Source organism: Mus caroli, chromosome 17 (assembly GCF_900094665.2).
Source record: "Mus caroli chromosome 17, CAROLI_EIJ_v1.1, whole genome shotgun sequence".
Taxonomy (NCBI): domain Eukaryota; kingdom Metazoa; phylum Chordata; class Mammalia; order Rodentia; family Muridae; genus Mus; species Mus caroli.
In genome coordinates this window covers 63,167,896-63,188,203 of record NC_034586.1, presented here as the reverse complement: position 1 = coordinate 63,188,203, position 20,308 = coordinate 63,167,896, and the positions used below count along the sequence as shown (strand labels likewise).

At 41.7% G+C, this 20,308-nt stretch overlaps 1 protein-coding gene across 7 annotated transcripts in view; it reads left to right on the top strand.

Annotated features, from left to right (window-relative positions):
• Ptprm (protein tyrosine phosphatase receptor type M) overlaps positions 1-20,308 on the top strand; it is a 682,149-nt gene that overhangs the window by 284,997 nt on the left and 376,844 nt on the right. For all 7 annotated transcript variants that reach the window (XM_029470946.1, XM_029470944.1, XM_029470943.1 and 4 more), the window contains exon 5: positions 4,643-4,758. In XM_029470946.1, coding sequence (XP_029326806.1) covers positions 4,643-4,758 — 116 coding nt within the window. The remainder of the gene's footprint in view (positions 1-4,642; positions 4,759-20,308) is intronic.

The window sequence follows — 20,308 nt, the reverse complement described above, 5'->3', positions numbered from 1 at the left end:
CACACACACACACTCACACACTCACACACACACACACTCACACACACACACACCTACTACTACTACTACTAATCATTGGATACATGTGTATAAAAGTGGATTCTAATCTTTGTTTCATTTTATGTTGTCATCTAAATTGTTTCTGTCAGATAAAAGAAATGACTACTTGCTCAATATAAGGGCTAAAATGTCTCATCAATCTTCTCTTGTGTGATGTGTGCTCCTTGTAATTGTGAGCTAAACTTTGTCTCCAATTAGCCTTTTCTTTTCAACCTCAGACACTTGTGTTTGGGGGCATCTCTGAGTCCACTGAGAGCCTAGGAGGTAGCAGGAGAGGGCTTCACTTTCCCTAACTCATTGAAGGTCCGCAATGGAGGAGAGTTGGGGAGAGGAGCCACTTTGATGTTTGAGTTTTGTGGAAGAAGCTGTTGGGGATCTAATTTCTCCTTAGTTGATCATATCAGCAAGAATGGTGTGCTGAGTCAGTATGCAGTGATATGCAGTCAGCAGGGGCGTGAGAAGGGGGCATTCAGTCATCCCAAACTTCCTGAGCGGAATCTAGAAAACAGTCAGTACCTCACTCCGAGCAGAGGATCTTACCGTATGGAAATGCCCTCCAAAGGAGGAGACCAGGAGATTGACTTGGATCTAGGGAGTATGTGCATTCAAACACACCCATTAAGTGTTCACCCTTTACATAAAAGTGTCCCAGAGGCTCCCCAGAAGTTGAAGTCCTTGCCCCAAAGATAGCTCGGGGAAATGAAAGAAAGGACCCAGGCTGTCAAAAGGCCACAACACAGACAGTTGAGAAAGACAGGGGAGGATTTCCCAGACAAGATTCTTTCTGTACACACGACTGAACCCTCTATGGGCTGGCAATACTTGGTAGGATGCTGCTTACAAATAGGATGCCTATGTTCTAGTTTCTTTTCATAGCTTTGATAAAACGATCTGACTAAAAGCAACATATAAGAGAAGGGTTTATTTCAGCCTGTATTTCCTGGTCACTGTCATTCCCTTGAGGGAAGTGAGGGCAGAGTGCATGCTATACTGTGCAGCAGGGCCTTCAACCAAGGAACCCTTCACAGCCAAGGAAGTGTGGCATGTGGCAGGAGCCAGAGGCATTGCTCCATGCTAGCTAAGATCACTCTGGCTGGATCATTGGTCTGTGCTTAGATAGCTTTCTGATTAATGCAGAACCCCCTGCCTAGGAATGGTGCTGCCCACAGTGGGCTGTACCCTATTCAGCTGAGAAATAATGAAGGCAGTCTTACATAGATATGCCCACAAGCCAATCTGATTGAGGCAATTTCTCAACTAAAGCTCCACTCAGCTGATAGTAGGCTGTGTCAAGTTTACAAGGAAGGCTAACCTAGTACACTTAGAGAGTACCACATATGTGCTCTTTGACCATAAGCTCTGCCTCTACAAATGGCTTGCTATTTCAAGCCAGCTCATACTGTGGTCTGTTGGCCTGTTGGCCTGTTAAAACTCCATTGTTATTATTAGAGAAATTTGGCCCTCTGTAGTTAATGTATATTGGGTGCTTCCCTCACATTTGAATCTAGTCCCTGCTTTCTATTACAGAGAAGACATGGGTAACTGATACCCAGCATGCAAACCCATTTCAGTGTGACCCTCACTAAGTAGACTGGAAATACCTCTAAATGCTCACCATATAATATTTAATAATCATCATTGTCATCATCAGATCAATATCATCTAAAGGGTCTTAGAAGCAAGGAATAGGTCTATATGAGAATATGTGTACATCATCCTTGAGTGGAGCTCTTGATTATGAGGAAATATGGAAACACTTTGTCAGACATCTACTTCTAGTGTCCAGCTCTTCCTGTAAAGGCACAGCTGAGATTATAGTGTACACAAAACCCCCTAGGAACAATCATGTATTGAGATCCCTTTAAAAATTTAGAGTATCTTTGTATATGCATAACCTTGGGAATGAGGCATGAGTCAAAACTTGGGATTCCTTCCTGTTAGTCTATCATTCACATGTATCAACTAGAGGTTTATACTGTTTCATACATCATATAGGTTTATACATGTCTCATATACCATATAGGCTTCCTATATTGTGCTCAGAACGTCAGTGCTTGTGTGCTTGTGTGAATGTATGTATGTGAGTGTGTATATGTATAGGAGAAAAACAAAATGTTTGGGGATATGTGTGTATGTGTGTGTGCACGCACAAGTGGATGTGTGTGTGTGTGTTTGGTAAGAAACACAGTAGTGATCAATTTCTTTGATAAGAAAATACCTCTTCATTTTCAACATCTCAGTAGTCTTCCTGCTCTTTATTAACACTGGGGCCCTTTGATAAGATTAGCCTAAAATAATTGCTATAATTTTTTTAATTTTTAATATTTTTTATTACATATTTTCCTCAATTACATTTCCAATGCTATCCCAAAAGTCCCCCATAGCGCTCCCCACTTCCCTACCCACCCATTCCCATTCTTTTGGCCCTGGTGTTCCCCTATATTGGGGCATATAAAGTTTGCAAGTCCAATGGCCTCTCTTTCCAGTGATGGCCGACTAGGCCATCTTTCGATACATATGCAGCTAGAGACAAGAGCTCTGGGATACTGGTTAGTTCATCATGTTGTTCCAACTATAGGGTTGCAGATCCCTTTAACTCCTTGGGTACTTTCTCTAGCTCCTCCATTGGGAGCCCTGTGATACATCCAATAGCTGACTGTGAGCATCCACTCCTGTGTTTGCTATAATTTTTATGTAGTAAAAAATTGCAAAGTCAAAGGTGAGGGAGCAAAATTGGAAGAGAAGAATTCTGTAGCAGAAGTTGAAACCTCAAACAAACAGCTCTAAAGGTCATGCGCCTGTGGTTTTACTAATGTTACTAACATGCATTCAATACAATGTTACAACCCTGAGTCCACTGTGGGAGAGGCAGTGACACCAAGCTCCACCTGCCCTTGCTATCACAGCCACCGGAGGTCCCAGGACAAGCTGAGAGAACAGTGGGGCTTTGTGGAAGGACAGTACTGCTGGGATTCCTCAGCGACTGTGTGGGACAGGGACTGTTAAGACAGGCAAAGAAGATGGGGGAGGGTGGCTTAGGGCAGAGAAGATGGGGGAGGGTGGCTTAGTGATCTGCCCTGGGCGTTGGAAATGGAAATCTTTACTAGTCAGGTCTCCCCATAGGAGTAATAGAACTCATGAGAGTGTTTCCTGGAAAAGCCTCTGACGGGTAAACTCCAGGGCTGCCCTTTTGATAAAAAGAAGGCCTGGATTTTCCGGTGCCTCCAGAACAGGGTAGAAAAGACAGTTGCCTTACGTAAGCTTTTTCAGATGTCTTTAAAGACCAAAGAATTATGTTATTCGTGAGTAAGGAGCAATTCGATTGAGTCAATGAAACCTTTCTTGGGATTGTAAGTTAATAAATTAGTACCAAGCAAGAGTGGTCCATCATTACACTGCTCTGTGAGGGCCCATTTAGAACATTTCGCATACTAAGCGTCAGGAATGCGGTGAATGATTGCTGGCCTCCAAATAATAATGAGCTTTTCCTGTGCTGCTGGTATTAAAATTCATTGTTCTTGGTTTGCAACGCACTTCCAGTTCTAATTAGGTTCTGCTTGGGCTCATATGAGTGTCAGTTTACAGTCACGGGGTCCCCAGACTAGGACACCATTCTTCAAAACAATCTATGCACAGCTTGAAGGTCCACTGGCAGGGAGGGGATACATGAAGGTAAATTATGAATTCATTCTGCTTATTATCCGGCTTTAATGCCCCTAACAACTCCCTTCTTGCTCTGGCCTCTTTCCCTATCTTGGACTTTGTCATAGCAACAGGAGAATCTTTTCCTGATAAAAGTTGCCTGGCATCCAAGTCTGGACTAAGTCTAATTTCTGACACCTAGTTTTAAGTGTGTTGCAGAGATTAGGGTGTTCTCCTCTGACTGAGCAGGGCTGTCCTTTATGGATACAGCTGCCCCATATTGACACACGCCTCGGGAGACAGCAGTGCTTAGCCTTTAGAATCATTTGGATTTCTTGAATTAGAAATAAGAATCAGCAAACTTTCCCGGCTCAGGCAAGCCCAGCATCATCCACAGTGTGTCTATCAGGATAGTATTTTTGGTAGCTGGGAAATATTACAGAGGGAATGTTGCATACCAATTAGTTGTATTAAAATATATATTATGCACAGTTCTGTTTTTGGGTTTCAGAGTTTCCTTGACAACATCATTTAACTTCTTACTGTTCTTTTCACATTGCGGGTATAAATATCTAATATGTTTTTGTTCAAAACATCAATTAGGCGTCAGTATAATCTTTATTAATACAGATCTGTTATTACAAGGAGACTGCTGCGCTACTGTAATTTGCCCAGCAGGAACAATGAAATATCTTCTCTTTTGCTTCTATCCCAGATTGCCTGGCTTTTCTTCTTCTTCTCTCTCTCGCTCTCTCTTGTTTCACAAAGCATACATATCAAAATCCTTCCATGATACCCTTTGAAATAACATTGCAAAGAGCTTTTCCTCAATACATAAACAATGGGAAGGTCCGGAGTGGGAAATGTATCAACTAGTTACAACTGGGTGTTCTGGTTACAGGTTCCCTTATAATTTCTTGACTTCTTTTTCCCCATGTAGCAAGAACTCCCCACTTCCTGCGGATTCAGAATGTGGAGGTGAATGCCGGCCAGTTTGCTACCTTCCAGTGCAGCGCCATAGGCAGGACAGTGGCTGGGGACCGGCTCTGGCTGCAGGTACGTGTGTTCACCACCTTTCACTGTCCTGGAGGAGGAACTGGAGACACCAAAGCCCTCTCTGTTTTAGAAGCTTCTTCCCACATCGGTTATGTCTCCAGGTTTCCAAGCTTGCTGCACACGTCCAGCCGTTTTCCCATCTTTCTGGAATTCCCGTTTTCCTTATTGCTCTTTCTCAGTGATCTCCTCCTACAGGTTTTGTCAAATTAGATTTAGCAAAAAACCTTAAGTTCAAAACTATAATGCCTTTCTCCCCTGAAGAAAAACAACCAAGGGATCCTCCCCCATGTCTGTTTGCCTGTTTTTTCTTGCTTTCTCTCTCTGTTTCTTTACCCCCCCCCCCACAGTCTCCCTGTCTCTGTTGCTCTCTCTCTCCTCCCATCCCCCTCTGTCTCTCTATGGCTCCCCCAGTTCCATCTGTCTCCCTTTGTCCCTCTGTCTCTGTCTCTCTATATCTCTGAACGCCTTCTTTTCCCTCTCCCCCTCCCCCTCCCTCATCCCTCTTTCTCTCTCCACACACGGGACGAAGAGAGGAGAGCTCGCTTTGTACGCCTTTCTGTAGGATGAATTTCTAAATAATTCATATCAGGAATCCATGTAAAAATTAATAGCACTTCTTTGAATTTCAAGCATTTAAGTTATGCACGGATCCTCAAATAAGCATGGTCCTTGAGGCTTCAGCTCTTTAAGTCCTGCCCTATACATTTCTGCATGGCAGTAAGTTGTTTGAGCCCCTGCCCACCCTGGGATGTTGTGACAGATTGAGTGGATCCCAGTGACTGGCTCCTCATCCACAGAGCACCTGGGAGGGGTGGTGTTCTTCTCATTGGTGAGCTCCATTCATGGCTCTTCGTGCTGAGCTCCAATCACAGTGCTTCTCCTTGCTGAGCCCCAATCGCAGCTCTTCTTGCTGAGCTCCAATCACAGCACTTCTCCTTGCTGAGCCCCAATCGCAGCTCTTCTTGCTGAGCTCCAATTGCAGTGCTTCTTGTTTCTTTTCGGTTTTAATCTACAGCCCGCTCATTCCTCAAATCTCCTAGAGTACTTTCTCCCCTTCTTCTTTCCTGCTTTCCTTAAGTTCTTTGCAGAGTTCTAGTTATTTGTTTTTGCAGTGCTGGGACCACATTCCCATCCTTATGCATGCTATACCTGTGCTAGGCATGTGCTAGATATGTGTTAGACCTGTGCTCCCCCAGAGACACAACCCCAGGTCTTTAAATATTTCTACTTTATTATTTATAATTTCAAATTTGCTACCAAGCTAAAGTACTCTATGTTTTAACCCTTCTGTGTCCACTGTCTCAAAATAACAGGCTTCCATTTTATCTTGTTTCACTTCCTTCTCCGTCCCGTCTCTGACTCTTACTGTACTTTTCACTTCTGTGATAGCCTGACAATGGTGAAGTGTCACATTTATATGAATTTGAAATACTTTAACCCTTTTAATCAACACAGCTTAGCTGGTTATTCATGTTGTCCTCTTTTCCGGAGGAAGTGACTAGTAGTCAAACGTATTTTTCCAGGATGAGGCCACGATGAACTATCAGATGGTAATGTGTCTGAGGAGGAGGCCACCTTGCCCTTCTGGCTGATGTCACACGCCCTCCTTTTTTTTTCTTCTTCTCTATATCCTAACTTACTTCCAGGAAGTAGGGATACGTATAGAAGTTTAAAATTACATGTTCTAAATCCACCCTTACTTTTTTTATTTGTTTCTGAAAGTTTAGTAATCGTTACTTTTAAAAGCTTTTTGTCGCACTTGAAGATTGATATAAGCATTTAGCTTTTTTCTTTTTATCCCACGCCTCAGTTATTTTAAATTATTGTGCTAGGGGATATCAGATTATTGCCTGAGTGGGTGGATGTTTGTGTTAATGAGATCCAGATCGGTTGTCTGTTGTGCTTGATGAAGGAGATAGACATCTTTTATTGACATTTTCCACAAAGCATTTAGCACCTTTTAAAAATGACACTATTCTTTTTGTTGTTGTCTGTACAGTTCTTAATTATTCATGGAAAACGACTTCGCTGCTCTTGTTTCATGTGTGCACACGACTTGGGAGGAGACAATGAGAAGTGTGAGCTCCCAGGTTCAGGAATAATCCCAGGGACTCCCTGTCACATCAAGGACAACATTGGCTCTTAGATTTTACAGATATCCCAGACCTGGCAACCTCTGTTTCAGATGGATTACTTTGGGATTCCAATCTTTAATCCATTACAGGTTTCTCTGTGTAGCCCTGGCTGTCCTGGAACTCACTTTGTAGACCAGGATGGCCTCAAATTCAGAAATCTGCCTGCCTCTGCCTCCTGAGTGCTGGGATTAAAGGTGTGCGCCACCATACCCGGCTGAAATGTTCATTTTAAACAGTGTTTAGCTTGTTATAAGGAGACAACTGATTTTTATTTTAGGAGACAGAGAGCTATCTTGCTGTAGACCTTTCCATCCTGCCTCAACCACAGAATTACCTTGGGAGACTTAGGAATTTCAGGCCTACCTTCAGATTCTAATATAATGGGTCTGAAGGAGGGCCTATCCTTCAGTTCTTCATCAAATCTTGTCCAAGTGATTCCATTGTGAAACAAGGTTGGAAAGTAAATAATCTGAAGCAAAATCCAATGGTATAGTAAATTGGAATGAAAAGGTGAACATATTATATAACTGGTCCTTAACAGTAGTCCATGGGTGTCCTGAAATTTGTGGTAAGGAAGCCTGTATATGTAACAGTCCTCAAGTGTCATCCTTGTATAAAATGTTGTAGCATTTGTGTGTGACCTGTATACATTCTCTCACATACTGAAAGAATGTCAAGATAGCTTACAACAGGTAGTACAGTGTCAGGGGCTGTGCATTGGTAGCTGTGCTGAGTTTGTCAGGGGCTAATGACAAGGACAAAGCCTGTGTGTTATCAGGAAACAGTTTCCGTTTCCTAACATAGTTGCACTGTAGAGCCAGGCTGATCTGGAACTTGCTATGTAGCCCAGAACATTTTTCTTCTTCGGCTTCCCAAGCGCTAGAACTAGAGACACGAGCCATTATCTGGCTTTCAATTTATTTTTGATTTGTGGATTTTGTTTTTTGTTTTTTTCAGTGCTCGGGTGCAGAGCCTGTAGGAAGAGTATGTACTTAGACACCTTGGCATGCTTTTCTCATCAGGCTTTCTCTACAAGGCCTCTATTTTTCAGATTCTGATAGACTCTTTCTCATATTGATAACTCCATTACTGTTTGACTCCAGGATGTTGCCCTTTTCATTTTTCAAGATGTCTTCTACTACTACTACTACTTTTTCTTCTTCTTCTTCTTCTTCTTCTTCTTCTTCTTCTTCTTCTTCTTCTTCTTCTTCTTCTTCTTCTTCTTCTTCTTCTTCTTCTTCTTCTTCTTCTTCTTCTTTCTCCTCCTCCTCCTCCTTTCTAATTATCTGCCTTTGCCATGCTTGAAACTCTCCTGTACTCATGTGCCTAGGCCAAGATGGGACACAATAGCCATAGAATTTACATGACTCTGGATTTTTAAGTTATCAATACTTTTTCTTGCTCTTGGGATGCTATTTGGTTTGTGACTCTTGTGATGATCAAGTAATTCTACTGTTAAATTATAGTTGAGTAGACATTTTGTGGGAAAGTATTTATTTCATGAGCAGTTTAGGGAGAAGATCCAAACTCAAAACATTAAAATATTGTAAAAATCACTTTTAGCCTTTGTGCATAAGGTTTATCTGAAATGTAACTGATTTTACTCTGTAGACCTGGATGACTTTTTTTTCATTATTTTATGTGCATATTTACACGTTTGTGTACATGTATGCATATGTATATGCAGCTGCCTGTGCACTTGTATGTGGGTGTGTAAACCTGTGTGTATGTGCATGTGTGTAACTGTATGTTAGTATGTGTTCATGTGTGCACATATTGTGTGTATGTGTATACATGTCTGTGCATGCATGCCTTTGTGTGTATATGTATGCATAAAAAGCCCAAAGCTGATTTGATATGTCTCCTTTGATCACTACCCACTGTATTTATTGAATTGCGGGCTTTCCTGAAACCACAAATTCACCAGCTTTAGCTAGTCTAGTTTGCTCAGTGGATCCCCTAGCCTTGCCTTCTGAGTGCTGAGAGTATAGGCACCTGCCATGACTGCCTACCTTTGGCATGGTTTCTGGGGACCCAAACTCTAGTTCTCATACTTGCAAGTCCTATATCCTCTCAGCCATTTCCCTAGCCCTAGATCTCACTATCAATAATTCTGTATGCAAACATCACAAACCTGAGCCAATCTCAACACTAAGTTCCAAACATTTCTAATGAGGGATACTCCACACGCAGTGCCTCTGACACTTTAGCCTTTATAAAAAGGGTCTTCTGCATGTCAACGCTCCAGGATCTTAACATTCTGAGATCCAGGCACAAAATGGGATGAGAAAAAAAATATCTTCTAGCTTTCTCTGTGCTGTACATCTCCCCAAGGAGTAACACAAGATCTAGAAATCTAAGATAAATGTTTACTTAGGGGCACGCGCTTCATATACAAATATACATGGGTACGTACAAGGGTAGTCATGAGCAAACACTTTGATTGCTATGTGGCAGCCTTTAGAATGTCGCAAGGAGGAACTGGGCACAGAGTTTCTAGGGTCCCCTCTGATTACATCTGTTTGACAGATAAGGGAGGTGCACTGTCAGTCACTGGGGGTCACCTGCATAGATACGAACAGTGAGAACTTGCTGCACTGCTGTGCACGTTGAACTCTGTGCTATCCTCTCTGCAAGGTAGGGTAACAGGCATTGCGTACAACATTCAAAGATTCTGACTGTGACCCTGTCACATCAGGAACATCAAGGAACCACCCTGACCTTAGGAGAAATATCCATGTGTATTACAGGTACATGTTGAGCCACACCTAATGAAAGGTCCAAGTTTTTGATGGTTTGACACATACTTTAAATATCCCCTTTGTTGTAGTTATCACAAACTTTTAATATATCTGATGAAATATAAGTAAAGAAAAATGTTAAAGATTTTATTTTTGTGTATGTGCATGTGTTTGTGTGAATATATGGCATTTGTGCCCTGCTGCCCTCGGAGGCAGAAAGAGCTTTTCAGGTCCCCTGGAGCTAGAGTTGCAGGCAGTTGTAAGCTAGTATCTGTGGCACTGAGAACCAAACTTGAGTCCTCTGGAAGATCAGGAAGGGCTCTTAACTGCTGAACTCTGTAGCTCCTAAAAGAGACTTTATTTTTTATCACTGACAGATGCATCTCCTCTTGGGGATGTGGTTCATATCATCCTCAAGTATGCATTCGGTGGGTAGAATTTTTCCAAAACACAGAACTGTAAAATAAACTCAGTAGGGTGAGCACCCATCTTCCTATCTGCAGAGTCTTAAAGCCAGCATTCTGGACACAGAGATGTTGGGATCTGAAGTTCTTGGTGGTGCTTGGTAGATGTTGTCAGATATAGACGTCTATGCATTTAATATGGTGTTTTACCATACAGAACACTAAAATTATTTAATTTTATGTAATTATTATTTAAATTATTATATAAATAAATATATTATATATTATAATTGTAAAATTATTTAATGTTTATGTAAGCCGGGCATGGTGGCACACGCCTTTAATCCCAGCACTCAGGAGGCAGAGGCAGGCAGATTTCTGAGTTCAAGGCCAGCCTGGTCTACAAAGTGAGTTCCAGGACAGCCAGGGCTATACAGAGAAACCCTGTCTCAAAAACATCCAAGTACTCAAATGTGACCTTATTTCCTATTGTTACACCAACTTTTGATCACTTTTCTAGCCTGATTTTGAGAACATCTCAGACAATGTATATGTGTTTATATGTGTACTCATACGTGCATTCTCTCTCTCTTTCTCACACACACACATATACACACACACACACATGCATACATATGATGATGGGAAAACCCCTAAAATTTAAAAAAATGCTCTAATATTTTTTCATATATAGTTTAGTTCTTTTAATGTTTCTATTTTTTTTATGAATTCTTTTTAAGCTGCTGATTGTATTATATAGTCATTGACTCTTAAATCTATGTATGGCTGTATGAACCCTTGATGTTTAAGTGAGCAAAAATGTTTTTTTAAATGATTGTATGGTATTCATCAGTACTTAGAAGTAGAAAAGGAAATAAGATTTCATTATGAGGGTCAGCAGGATTGCTCAGTGAATTAAAGTACTTGTCACCAAGCCTTGTGCCATGAGTCTGGGCCCCCTAGCCCCACATGCTGGAAACCGAGAACCCACTCCTACAAAAATTGACCTCGGACCTGGGCATGCATTCCACGGTACCTGTGCAGAAGCACATGCGAGCACATGCCTGCCATCATGCACATATCTAAACCCTAAACAAAACTTAAAGAACACCCATGTAATCCAGCGCCTACAGTACCTGTCAGCCTCCTGCTGGTGCGGGGCTTTCTACTCCTTCATAGATGCAATGGCATCTCCAAGTGAACTCCAATGACCAGTTTATGGTGACACAAACATTTGGCATCTGAGATGCTTGCTTAGGACACCCCTGGCTTCTGTCCACAGGGAGGGTCTTTAGTATGAAGATGTATGTGTAAAGCCTTATGGGATCTTGTCTGCTGGTCTAGAATAGACAGCAGACATCAGGCAAAGTCATCACCGTGGATCCTGTTTGAAGCATCTGGGCAGCGTGCAGCGTCGTGTCTTTCCTAACATGTGCAGCGTCCTGTCTTTCCTGACTCTTTTCAGTCCCACCATTTCTCCATTTTAACACTTTCACTTCCTCAGAGTTGCATTTTAAAAAATGATCATTGTGGGACCTGATAAAGATGGTAGCCACACCCATCTAATATGGCCTCTATGTACAAGCTTACCATGGTAATACCCGAGCCAGAGCAGTGGCTGAATGAACACATCCCCGCCCCCCCCCTCCACATTTCACAGAAATCTCCTTCCATTAAGCTCCTATATTGAGAGTGCTTTCCTTAGAGGAAAAAACAAAAACAAAAAACCTCACTCGGAATTTAATTTTTTTTTTTTTAGTTGTTGGTCTAGAAATGGATATATTTTTTCGAGTTTGTTGTATGATTCTACTTATCTGCTCATAATCAAACCAACCTGAAAAAAAAGTGTTATATCTAAGTTTAAAAAATCATTTTTTTTTCTTCTTTTCTGAGCTCAGGTAATCTTAGATACTTTTAGAGAGGGGTGGGGGGATCTTGAGAGCTTGTGACTGAAATGATTCTCCCACGAGCAGCCTTTATCCACAGCAGAGTCCAGCGTGAACACATGAAGCATATTGCAGGAACAGCGCTTATATCACTGATTTCTATAGGTGCTAGGAATATATAGAGACATAGGTAGATAGATATAGGTATAGATGATATATATAGATAGATAGATGATATAGATGATATAGATATAGATGATATAGATATAGATGATATAGATATAGATGATATAGATATAGATGATATAGATATAGATATAGATATAGATATAGATATAGATATAGATATAGATATAGATATAGATATAGATATAGATATAGATATNGATATAGATATAGATATAGATATAGATATAGATATAGATATAGATATAGATATAGATATAGATATAGATATAGATATAGATATAGATATAGATATAGATGTGTGTGTATGTATGTATGTATGTATGTATGTATAATGTCATTTACAGAGCACTGCTGGAGGGTAGGCATTCTCCTGGGTGATGTTTGAGCTTTGATTTTTGGTTTGTGGGTTAATTTTGTCATTGATCCTTGCAGAACTTTGTACCCACTTGTAGAAGCCACAGCTGAGGCCTGGAGAACTCTGTTCTCTTACCTTGGGACACATTGGCACATTGTTGGTAATGAGCTAGGATTAATACTCAAGATACCCCTGTGTAGAAACTGTCTCTTAACCTGCAATGCTCTTTGCAAAGCACAGTGGGAAACCTAGACATTGTCAAGGATTCGTGACCTTTGTGAAGGAATTTAAGTTGCCAATTAAGTTATAATTTTTACCTTGTGTTTATGTGTGTCTGAGCAACCACGTGCATTGTTCTGGCATGTGAGGTAGGGCTGGTCACATACGGTCTACATTTTCTGGTGGCTTTTAGCTTCATTTATAGATAATGAGGGGAAAATCAGAACTGTATATCAGAACCGTTTCGTTATTAGGTATAAAAGCTACAAAATGATTTGTAAAGAGGTAAAATTATGGTTCCTTCAGCAAGCTTAACTCGAGTATTTTACACCATATATATTAAAGCATAAATTTAACATCACTTACCACATGGAAAGTACCAGGAGCAGAGAGAGTGGACTGTCTTCAGTTGCTATAGGAACCATTTACTGTCTAACTCTCTGAATGGTGAAAATCACATCCATTATTGTTTTAGTCGGTTACGCGTCTACAGCTGCATCCATTTGACAAATCTAAGTGTTCAGACAGAGACCGCCGAAAGCCCGCATCGTGTGTTGCAGTCTGGTGTGGTTTTGGATCACACCAATTTAAAGAGAAAGGCTTACGCTGTGTACCCCAAGAATATGTGAGGTGTCTAGGAAGATCCTGGAATGAGCTAATGACCCTTCATTTACTGATTTCATGTAACTTGGTCAAAGACTCTGATGCATATTTGGAATGCAGCTGCAGAAGTAGGGTTTGGGTAGGGGGTAGGGGGCTTCCTGCACAGCAGCCTTAAGGCTGGGGTTGGAAAGACTGGACTTTGAGTTTGGACAACCAGTCAGGATGGAGGGTAGCAGAGAGGCTTTGACATCTTCCACTGACCTAAGAAGTCTAATCCCCACAATGCTGTTTTTGTTTTTCTCAATGCTTATTATGGGGTTTTCAAGAATCGGAGGCTCTCCCATGAGAAAGCAAGGCAGGTGTGGCCCTCGCTCAGATTCCCCCAGGGGAACGCAGCAGATGGTAATAGCCTTTGTTGCTCCTCTGCAGTTTAGCTGTGTCTTAATTATCTAGCAGAAAAGGCCATGGGCTGGAGAAACTGGATTTGCTAAGCTATCTGGCAGAGGTTCCGTTTAGATCATGTAAACTCAATGGGAGAAACTGTTGCCTGCACTGATGATGGCCCTTAGTGGCCTCCATGGTAAGAGTGTCCTCAGCATCTTGCAGTGGGGCCTGCCTGAAAGTAGATAAGCACGACTCTTCCTGTTGTAGGGGATGGGATAATATCCAGTCCCCACCTGCATGACTGTGCAAGGTCCCTGCCTGTCATCTACTGAGCTCAACCGCTCTGAACAGTTCCAAAACGCCCGAGATTGATTAATTTAATCCAACTGCTACTCACTTCCCAGGCCTCAATTTCCTTCAGTCATCATCCCTGATTGTGGCATCTATATTCCCCAAAGCCTTGATGCGACTCCTTCTCGTGGTAAATCATGCTCATTTAGAAGTTCTTGAGTGAGCCTAGAGCCCAAAGAAGGTTGTAAGGATAATTCAAATTACTAGCAGTGCTTTTTTTCTGGCTTGATCACATTGAAATAAATACACTTTAAAAAGCTCTGGGACTCACAAAGGGCCACATTTAACTCAGCGAGGCCATTTCTTTGTGAGTCCTGTCATTATGGGCCTTTCATGAACCTTCACAAATGTTGGAGCTGCAGTCCTTTGACTGTCCCAGGCCATGTGATTTTCATGCTGTGCATCCTCTCTTGGCTGTCTTCCATGATGGGATGTATCACAAAGATCACACTACATCCCTGTTCTTGGTCACTGTGCACTGTGCTGTCTTTGTTAAGAGGCAGGGCAGCGGCGTTTAATGGGACTGCTTTTCATCTTACACCTGAGAAATATGGGAAGAAGTCACTTGAGCAACTTCCTAGCTTCACCCCAAGATGCGTTCTCATTGTTCAGCTGTTCAGATATAACAAGGAGGCCCTACCCAGATGGCCCGGACTTCTCGGTAGTGCCCCCGGTTTTAACACATTGTTCTGCCTAGTCATTTGCTGCCACAGAACAGGTCTCCAGGGAGAGGGACTTAGAAGTCGTGCAACTCCAACTGTTACAGGGATCAGAGCAGGCCACCACTCCTCACAATTACCAGCTAATTCCAGCCAAGGGAAGTAACGCTGGAGACCCAAGTGCTCCTGGAAATGAAATAATTTAATCCCTCAGTCTCTCCCTGAAAACCAGTTACAGTTGCAGTTTGGCCTTCTGTTCACATGTCAGGCAAGTGTGGCTAGGTCGGGAGACTTTCTATTTCTATGACTGTTTCTGTCTCTTTCAGCCAAAGGGGAAGTGCTCGGTGGTGGGATGTGCTAAGGGACCATTTTCTACAGCTCATCCACATTATAGAGTAATGACCAAGCTCTCTCCCTCCTTGTCTTCTCTCCCTCATCCTTTCTTCCATTAACCTAAATGCGGATGTTCCTCAAGCCTTCATCCATCAGTGGGCTCATCTTGAATCTCAGGTGCCTGTTGGACTTTTCTGACTCTTCAGCATCAAGGAGCAAGGAAGCTCACACTCATGTATAAAGTCGGCATTTCAGGGAACAGGAAGAAAAAGCCCCATCTGGAGAGTGGGTTTGTTTGCCCCCCTCCCCTCCTGCAGATCAATTCAACCTTTTCTGAAATTTCTCCTTTCGGTCTGTCCAGTCCCCCTGTCTGTGCCTTATCCTTCCCTCCAGGATTCCCTCTTCTGTTGCTTTTCCCACTCCTTTCAAACCCTTGATGCATCAGAGCTCAAGCCTGAGCACAGTTAGTTATGACCACGCCCCCCCCCTTTTTTCTCCTGGATATGTTTCGGGTTTTGGTTTTAGTTTTGTTTTTCCTTTTGCTCTTCCTCTGGCTCAAGCTCAATTCTTGCTTGAATCAGGAACCTTAGCTTTTGGTTCCAAGATGGGATTTACATACTTGTACAAGGTGATTGGTAATACCACAAGCATAGATGATATTCATCATCTGAGTGATTAATCTGTCAGATATTTAAGTATGCTCATGTAATCCCCCTCATTTACATCTTAGTGGTACCTACTGACTCTTTTCTGATAGAGGTTTCAGTACTCCCTTTTGAAAAACCTGCACTTGTATTTCCTAAGGATCATCTTTATCTTGCACACAGGTCAGCATATTGTATGACTTGGTGGCTAATAGGGATTTTTTTAATGTAAGTACTAATGTATTCACTGCAGAGTTCATAACATATAGTTCCTACATTCTTTTCATACTTGCTCCCCCCCAAACACACACTTTTTGTTGGTTTTAAATATGTGTGACTTCCTGGGTTTAACCAGGGCTATGGCCTTGGGCATGGGTGTGGAACTTTCCACTGGAGCATAGGTAACTCAATGGCTATGCTATGACTTAAACCAAAGGTTCCTGTTGCCTCAGTAGGCATGGTGTGTAGGAACTCCAGGGGACGACTGAGCTCCTCCCCAGTCAACGACTGGAGGTCTAGTCCCACCCAGGCTCTGGGCTCTCACCACATCTGCTATGAGGCTGTGATTACAATAGTCAGCTCATGTCCACAAGGCCTCCTTTCTTACTTGGCTCTCCTCCCCACTGTCCAGTTTCTACATTCTCTCTGATCCCTTTTCTGTGATATTCCCCTCAGACTTAGAGGAAGGATGGATACTCCCTTAAGGGCTGAACACTCAATAGCCATTTTTTAAAAATAATAAAAGTGAGATTAATTTTTTTATTAAAATCTTACCTAGTAAGAAAAATAATTTCATCCTATAAAAGCCACATGGTACCACAAAATTAAATAGAAGCATTCTGTTGGATATTTGGAGTTTCATAGTCAAAGTTCTTATTATATGAATATTTTATTCATCAGCTACCCAATAATATATAAGATACAAAAATGTCTGCAGAACTCCCAGAGTGTTTAAAGGAAGATAAACTTATCTGTGTGGGTTGGGGCATCATTTCAGATTTTACTTAACTTAAAATAAAACTTGACAATGAAAACAAATCTACAGTATACTAAAGTAATGATATTTGTCTCTAATTCATACAATTGTACAGCTTTTAAGTTGCCTTTTTAAAATTTTCAAATGGAAGCATTCAGGTTTTACCATTTATGAGTAATGGGGTTCACTTAATGTAACATAGTTATTAATGTAACATAGCATGTAGTATTACATTTCACTAATGTAACATATTTAAGGATGTTCCACATTGTAGCATGTGTCAGAACTTCCTTTTTCTGAAGTCAAATGCAATTCTCTTACCTGTGTGGATATCCCACTTGGCTCATTCATTCTCCCTGGAAGGTGAACTTGTGACTGGTGTTGCTCTGACCAATAACATCATGTCTCTGAGAAACTCTTTCAGCTCTGCATTCAAGCTAGTTCATGGGGTAATTTTAGTTTTAGTTTTTTTGCAGAATAGCAGTGTTTTTTGCAATGAATACATATCTCCAGCAGCAGTATGCAAGGGTCCCAGGTACTGCATCCAATCATCCCCAGCCACAGTGTGCACCTGCATCCATCCTGCACTTGGGATCTAGCATGTACCTAACAACAAGCTGTCTTACCTGGAGTGAACTGATATCACACTGTAGTTTTGACTTACATTTCCCTTAAGACTGGCAATGCTGGACATCATTTCATGTGCCACTTGGCCATTTGCATTCCTTCTTTACAGAAACACCTGTGTCTTATGCCCAATTTGGAATTGAAATTTTTGTAGTTGTTAATGGATTGTGGGATTTCTTGAAGTGTTATCAATTAAGTCCTTTCTCAGCTATATGATTTATGAATATTTCCAAAACTGTGGGCTGATCCTGTTCTTTCTCAGCAGTTACTTTTGTTTGCATATGTCTGAGTGCATCCTATTCATATGGGCATGTGTATGTGGTGTGTGTGTGTGTCTGTCTGTCTGTCTGTCTGTCTGTGTGTAAGCCCAATAACATTAAATGGTATTTTTGATTGTTCTTCATTTTCTGTGAAGGTAGGGTTTCTCTGCAATTAGAGCTCCCTATTTCTGTTATTCTGGCTATTCAGCCTGTTGCAGAGATTCTCTGTATCCCTGTATTGTGTATTCTGGGAATCTGAGCTCCAGTGCTGATGTGTGCACAGCAACACCTTAGCTCATTGAGCCATGTTACCATCCAACAAGTGATTCTTTCTGCACTGAAATTTGTGATTTTCATGCAGTCCTGATCACTTTTCTTTTGGTGCCTATGATTTATTTTTTTTTAATTTTTTATTAGATATTTTCTTCATTTACATTTCAAATGCTATCCTTAAAGTTCCCTATACCCTCTCTCCACCCTACCCCCCTACCCACCCACTCCCACTTCTTGGTCCTGACGTTCCCCTGTACTGGGGCATATAAAGTTTGCAAGACCAAGGGGCCTCTTTTGTCATTGATGGCTGACTAGGCCATCTTCTGCTACATATGCAGCTAGAGACATAAGCTCTGGGGGTACTGGTTAGTTCATATTGCTGTTCCACCTATAGGGTTGCAGACCCCTTTAGATCCTTGGGTACTTTCTCTAGCTCCTCCATTGGGGGCCCTGTATTCCATCCTATAGCTGACTGTGAGCATCCACTTTTGTATTTGCTAGGTGCCTATGATTTTTACTTCACAGTTTAAATAAAAACAACAACAAAAACCAACAGGGAAAGATGACATATTATTAATGTTTTCCCTTGATAGAGTATTATCTCTTGAGGTTAGTTCCTGCATGTGGCAAGGCTAAGAATGTACATTTTTTTTTATTTTTTAATTTTTGGCCAGTGCCTATCCAGTTTCTCCACTACCACTGTTGAAAACACCATTCTTTCTCATCCAAATCGTTTGATCATCACGATGCTCATCAGTGTGTGATACCTGTGAGGCTTCATATCTGGGCTTTTGGTTCCACTCCAGTGCCCTATGTCTGTCTTCCCTCATGCCAAGCCTACAATGTCTGGCTGATTGATGTTGTCTTCTACTAAGTTTTCGAGATCGAAAAGGATGTGACCAACTTTGAGAATTTGTTTTTGGCCTCACAATTTTGTGAATCATGTAGCTGAGAAGGGACTTGGGTTGATAACACTTCAAGGAACCCCACAATTCATTAACAACTACAAAATCTTCAATTACAAATTGGGCTAGCTTTGGGCTGAACTCTTGCCTTTGCAAGAGACTCAACATGACCTTAAATGTTTGCTCTGCAGCTCTGGGAAGTTAAGATCACAAAGTCTATATATCACACAAGTCACGCGGCACTTCAGTACCTCAGTGGCTGCTTGTCTTAATTTCTTAGTGCAACTGTAACAAATGAGCAGAAACTCCTGGGCTCCGTCACGTGTACTTCTGGGGACCAGAGGGCCTCAGTGGATAGTGACGTAGAGTTTGATTTCTTCTGCAAGTCCTTGGGGCCATCTGTGCTCTGCTCTTCACAGCCTCTTCCTCTACTTTCAACTTTCCAGTTTCCGCTTATGAGAACTTCCCATGGCCATAGGATACCCAGATAATACAGAACATCTTCTGTCCCTAAACTCTTGTTTTCATCATGTCTGCAAACTTTCTTTTAGCGTTGAAAGGAACACACTCTTACATCCTGAAGGCAGGAATATAGATGCTGTTGGAGGTGCCATTCTGCCTACCATAATCCTGATGAGTTGGCTGAGACTGTTAGCTGAGAGGCACCTCAGAAACCTCTGAGATATCCTTTGGTCAAAAGGACTAAGAGTGTTCAGTGGTGTGCTGTACATTTCAGATAGCAAGAGGAAGGTTAGCTGTCTGATGTTCAGCGGTGCAGGCTCTCCTGCCCCTGTGCTGTTTCTCATGAAGAAGCTGGGTTTTTCTGTGTGGTTAAGTATATGGGGAGTCTTTGTTTAAAGATTCCCTCTTGGGAGTTCATAGATGCATTAGCTTTGTGTGGAGCTCATGGTGTGAAGCTCTGCATTTTACAGATTTGCACTACAGCATAAAGGAAGAGTGGCTCCCAACTGCCCCTTCTCCAGCAAAAATATAAATGCAGAAGTAGGACCCTTCCCTTGGAGCCCACGGTAAAGCCTTGAGCTATGGTCAGGGATCAGTGTGCACCTGTTATGAAATGTTTTACAGGATCATTGTCAAAATGGGGGAAAAAAAACGCAGCTGGGCGGTGGTGGCACACACCTTTAATCCCAGCACTTGAGAGGCAGAGGCAGGTGGATTTCTGAGTTTGAGGCCAGCCTGGTCTACAGAATGAGTTCCAGGACAGCCAGGGCTACACAGAGAAACCCTGTCTCAAAAAAAAAATAAATAAATAAATGCAATTTTGACAAAATATATTTATTCTTCTGGGTCTACACTTAAATGAATAAAGCAATTGCCAATGCCCTGGGCTTTGGTTGTCACGCCGCTAGTAAATAAAACAAATGATTATGGGTACTCTGTCTTTCTGTTTCTTTTACTCATCAGCAAGCAAGAGATTATATTTTTTTTCAACTTGAAAGATGAAACATTTCAATTTTAAAGGCTGCAAGTATACGGTCTCTTCTATTTGATTTGATTTTGAGGTGTTTGTTACCAGAGATTAAGTGTGTGGAATTAAGAGAGAGACACTCTTTCTTTCTTTCTTTCTTTCTTTCTTTCTTTCTTT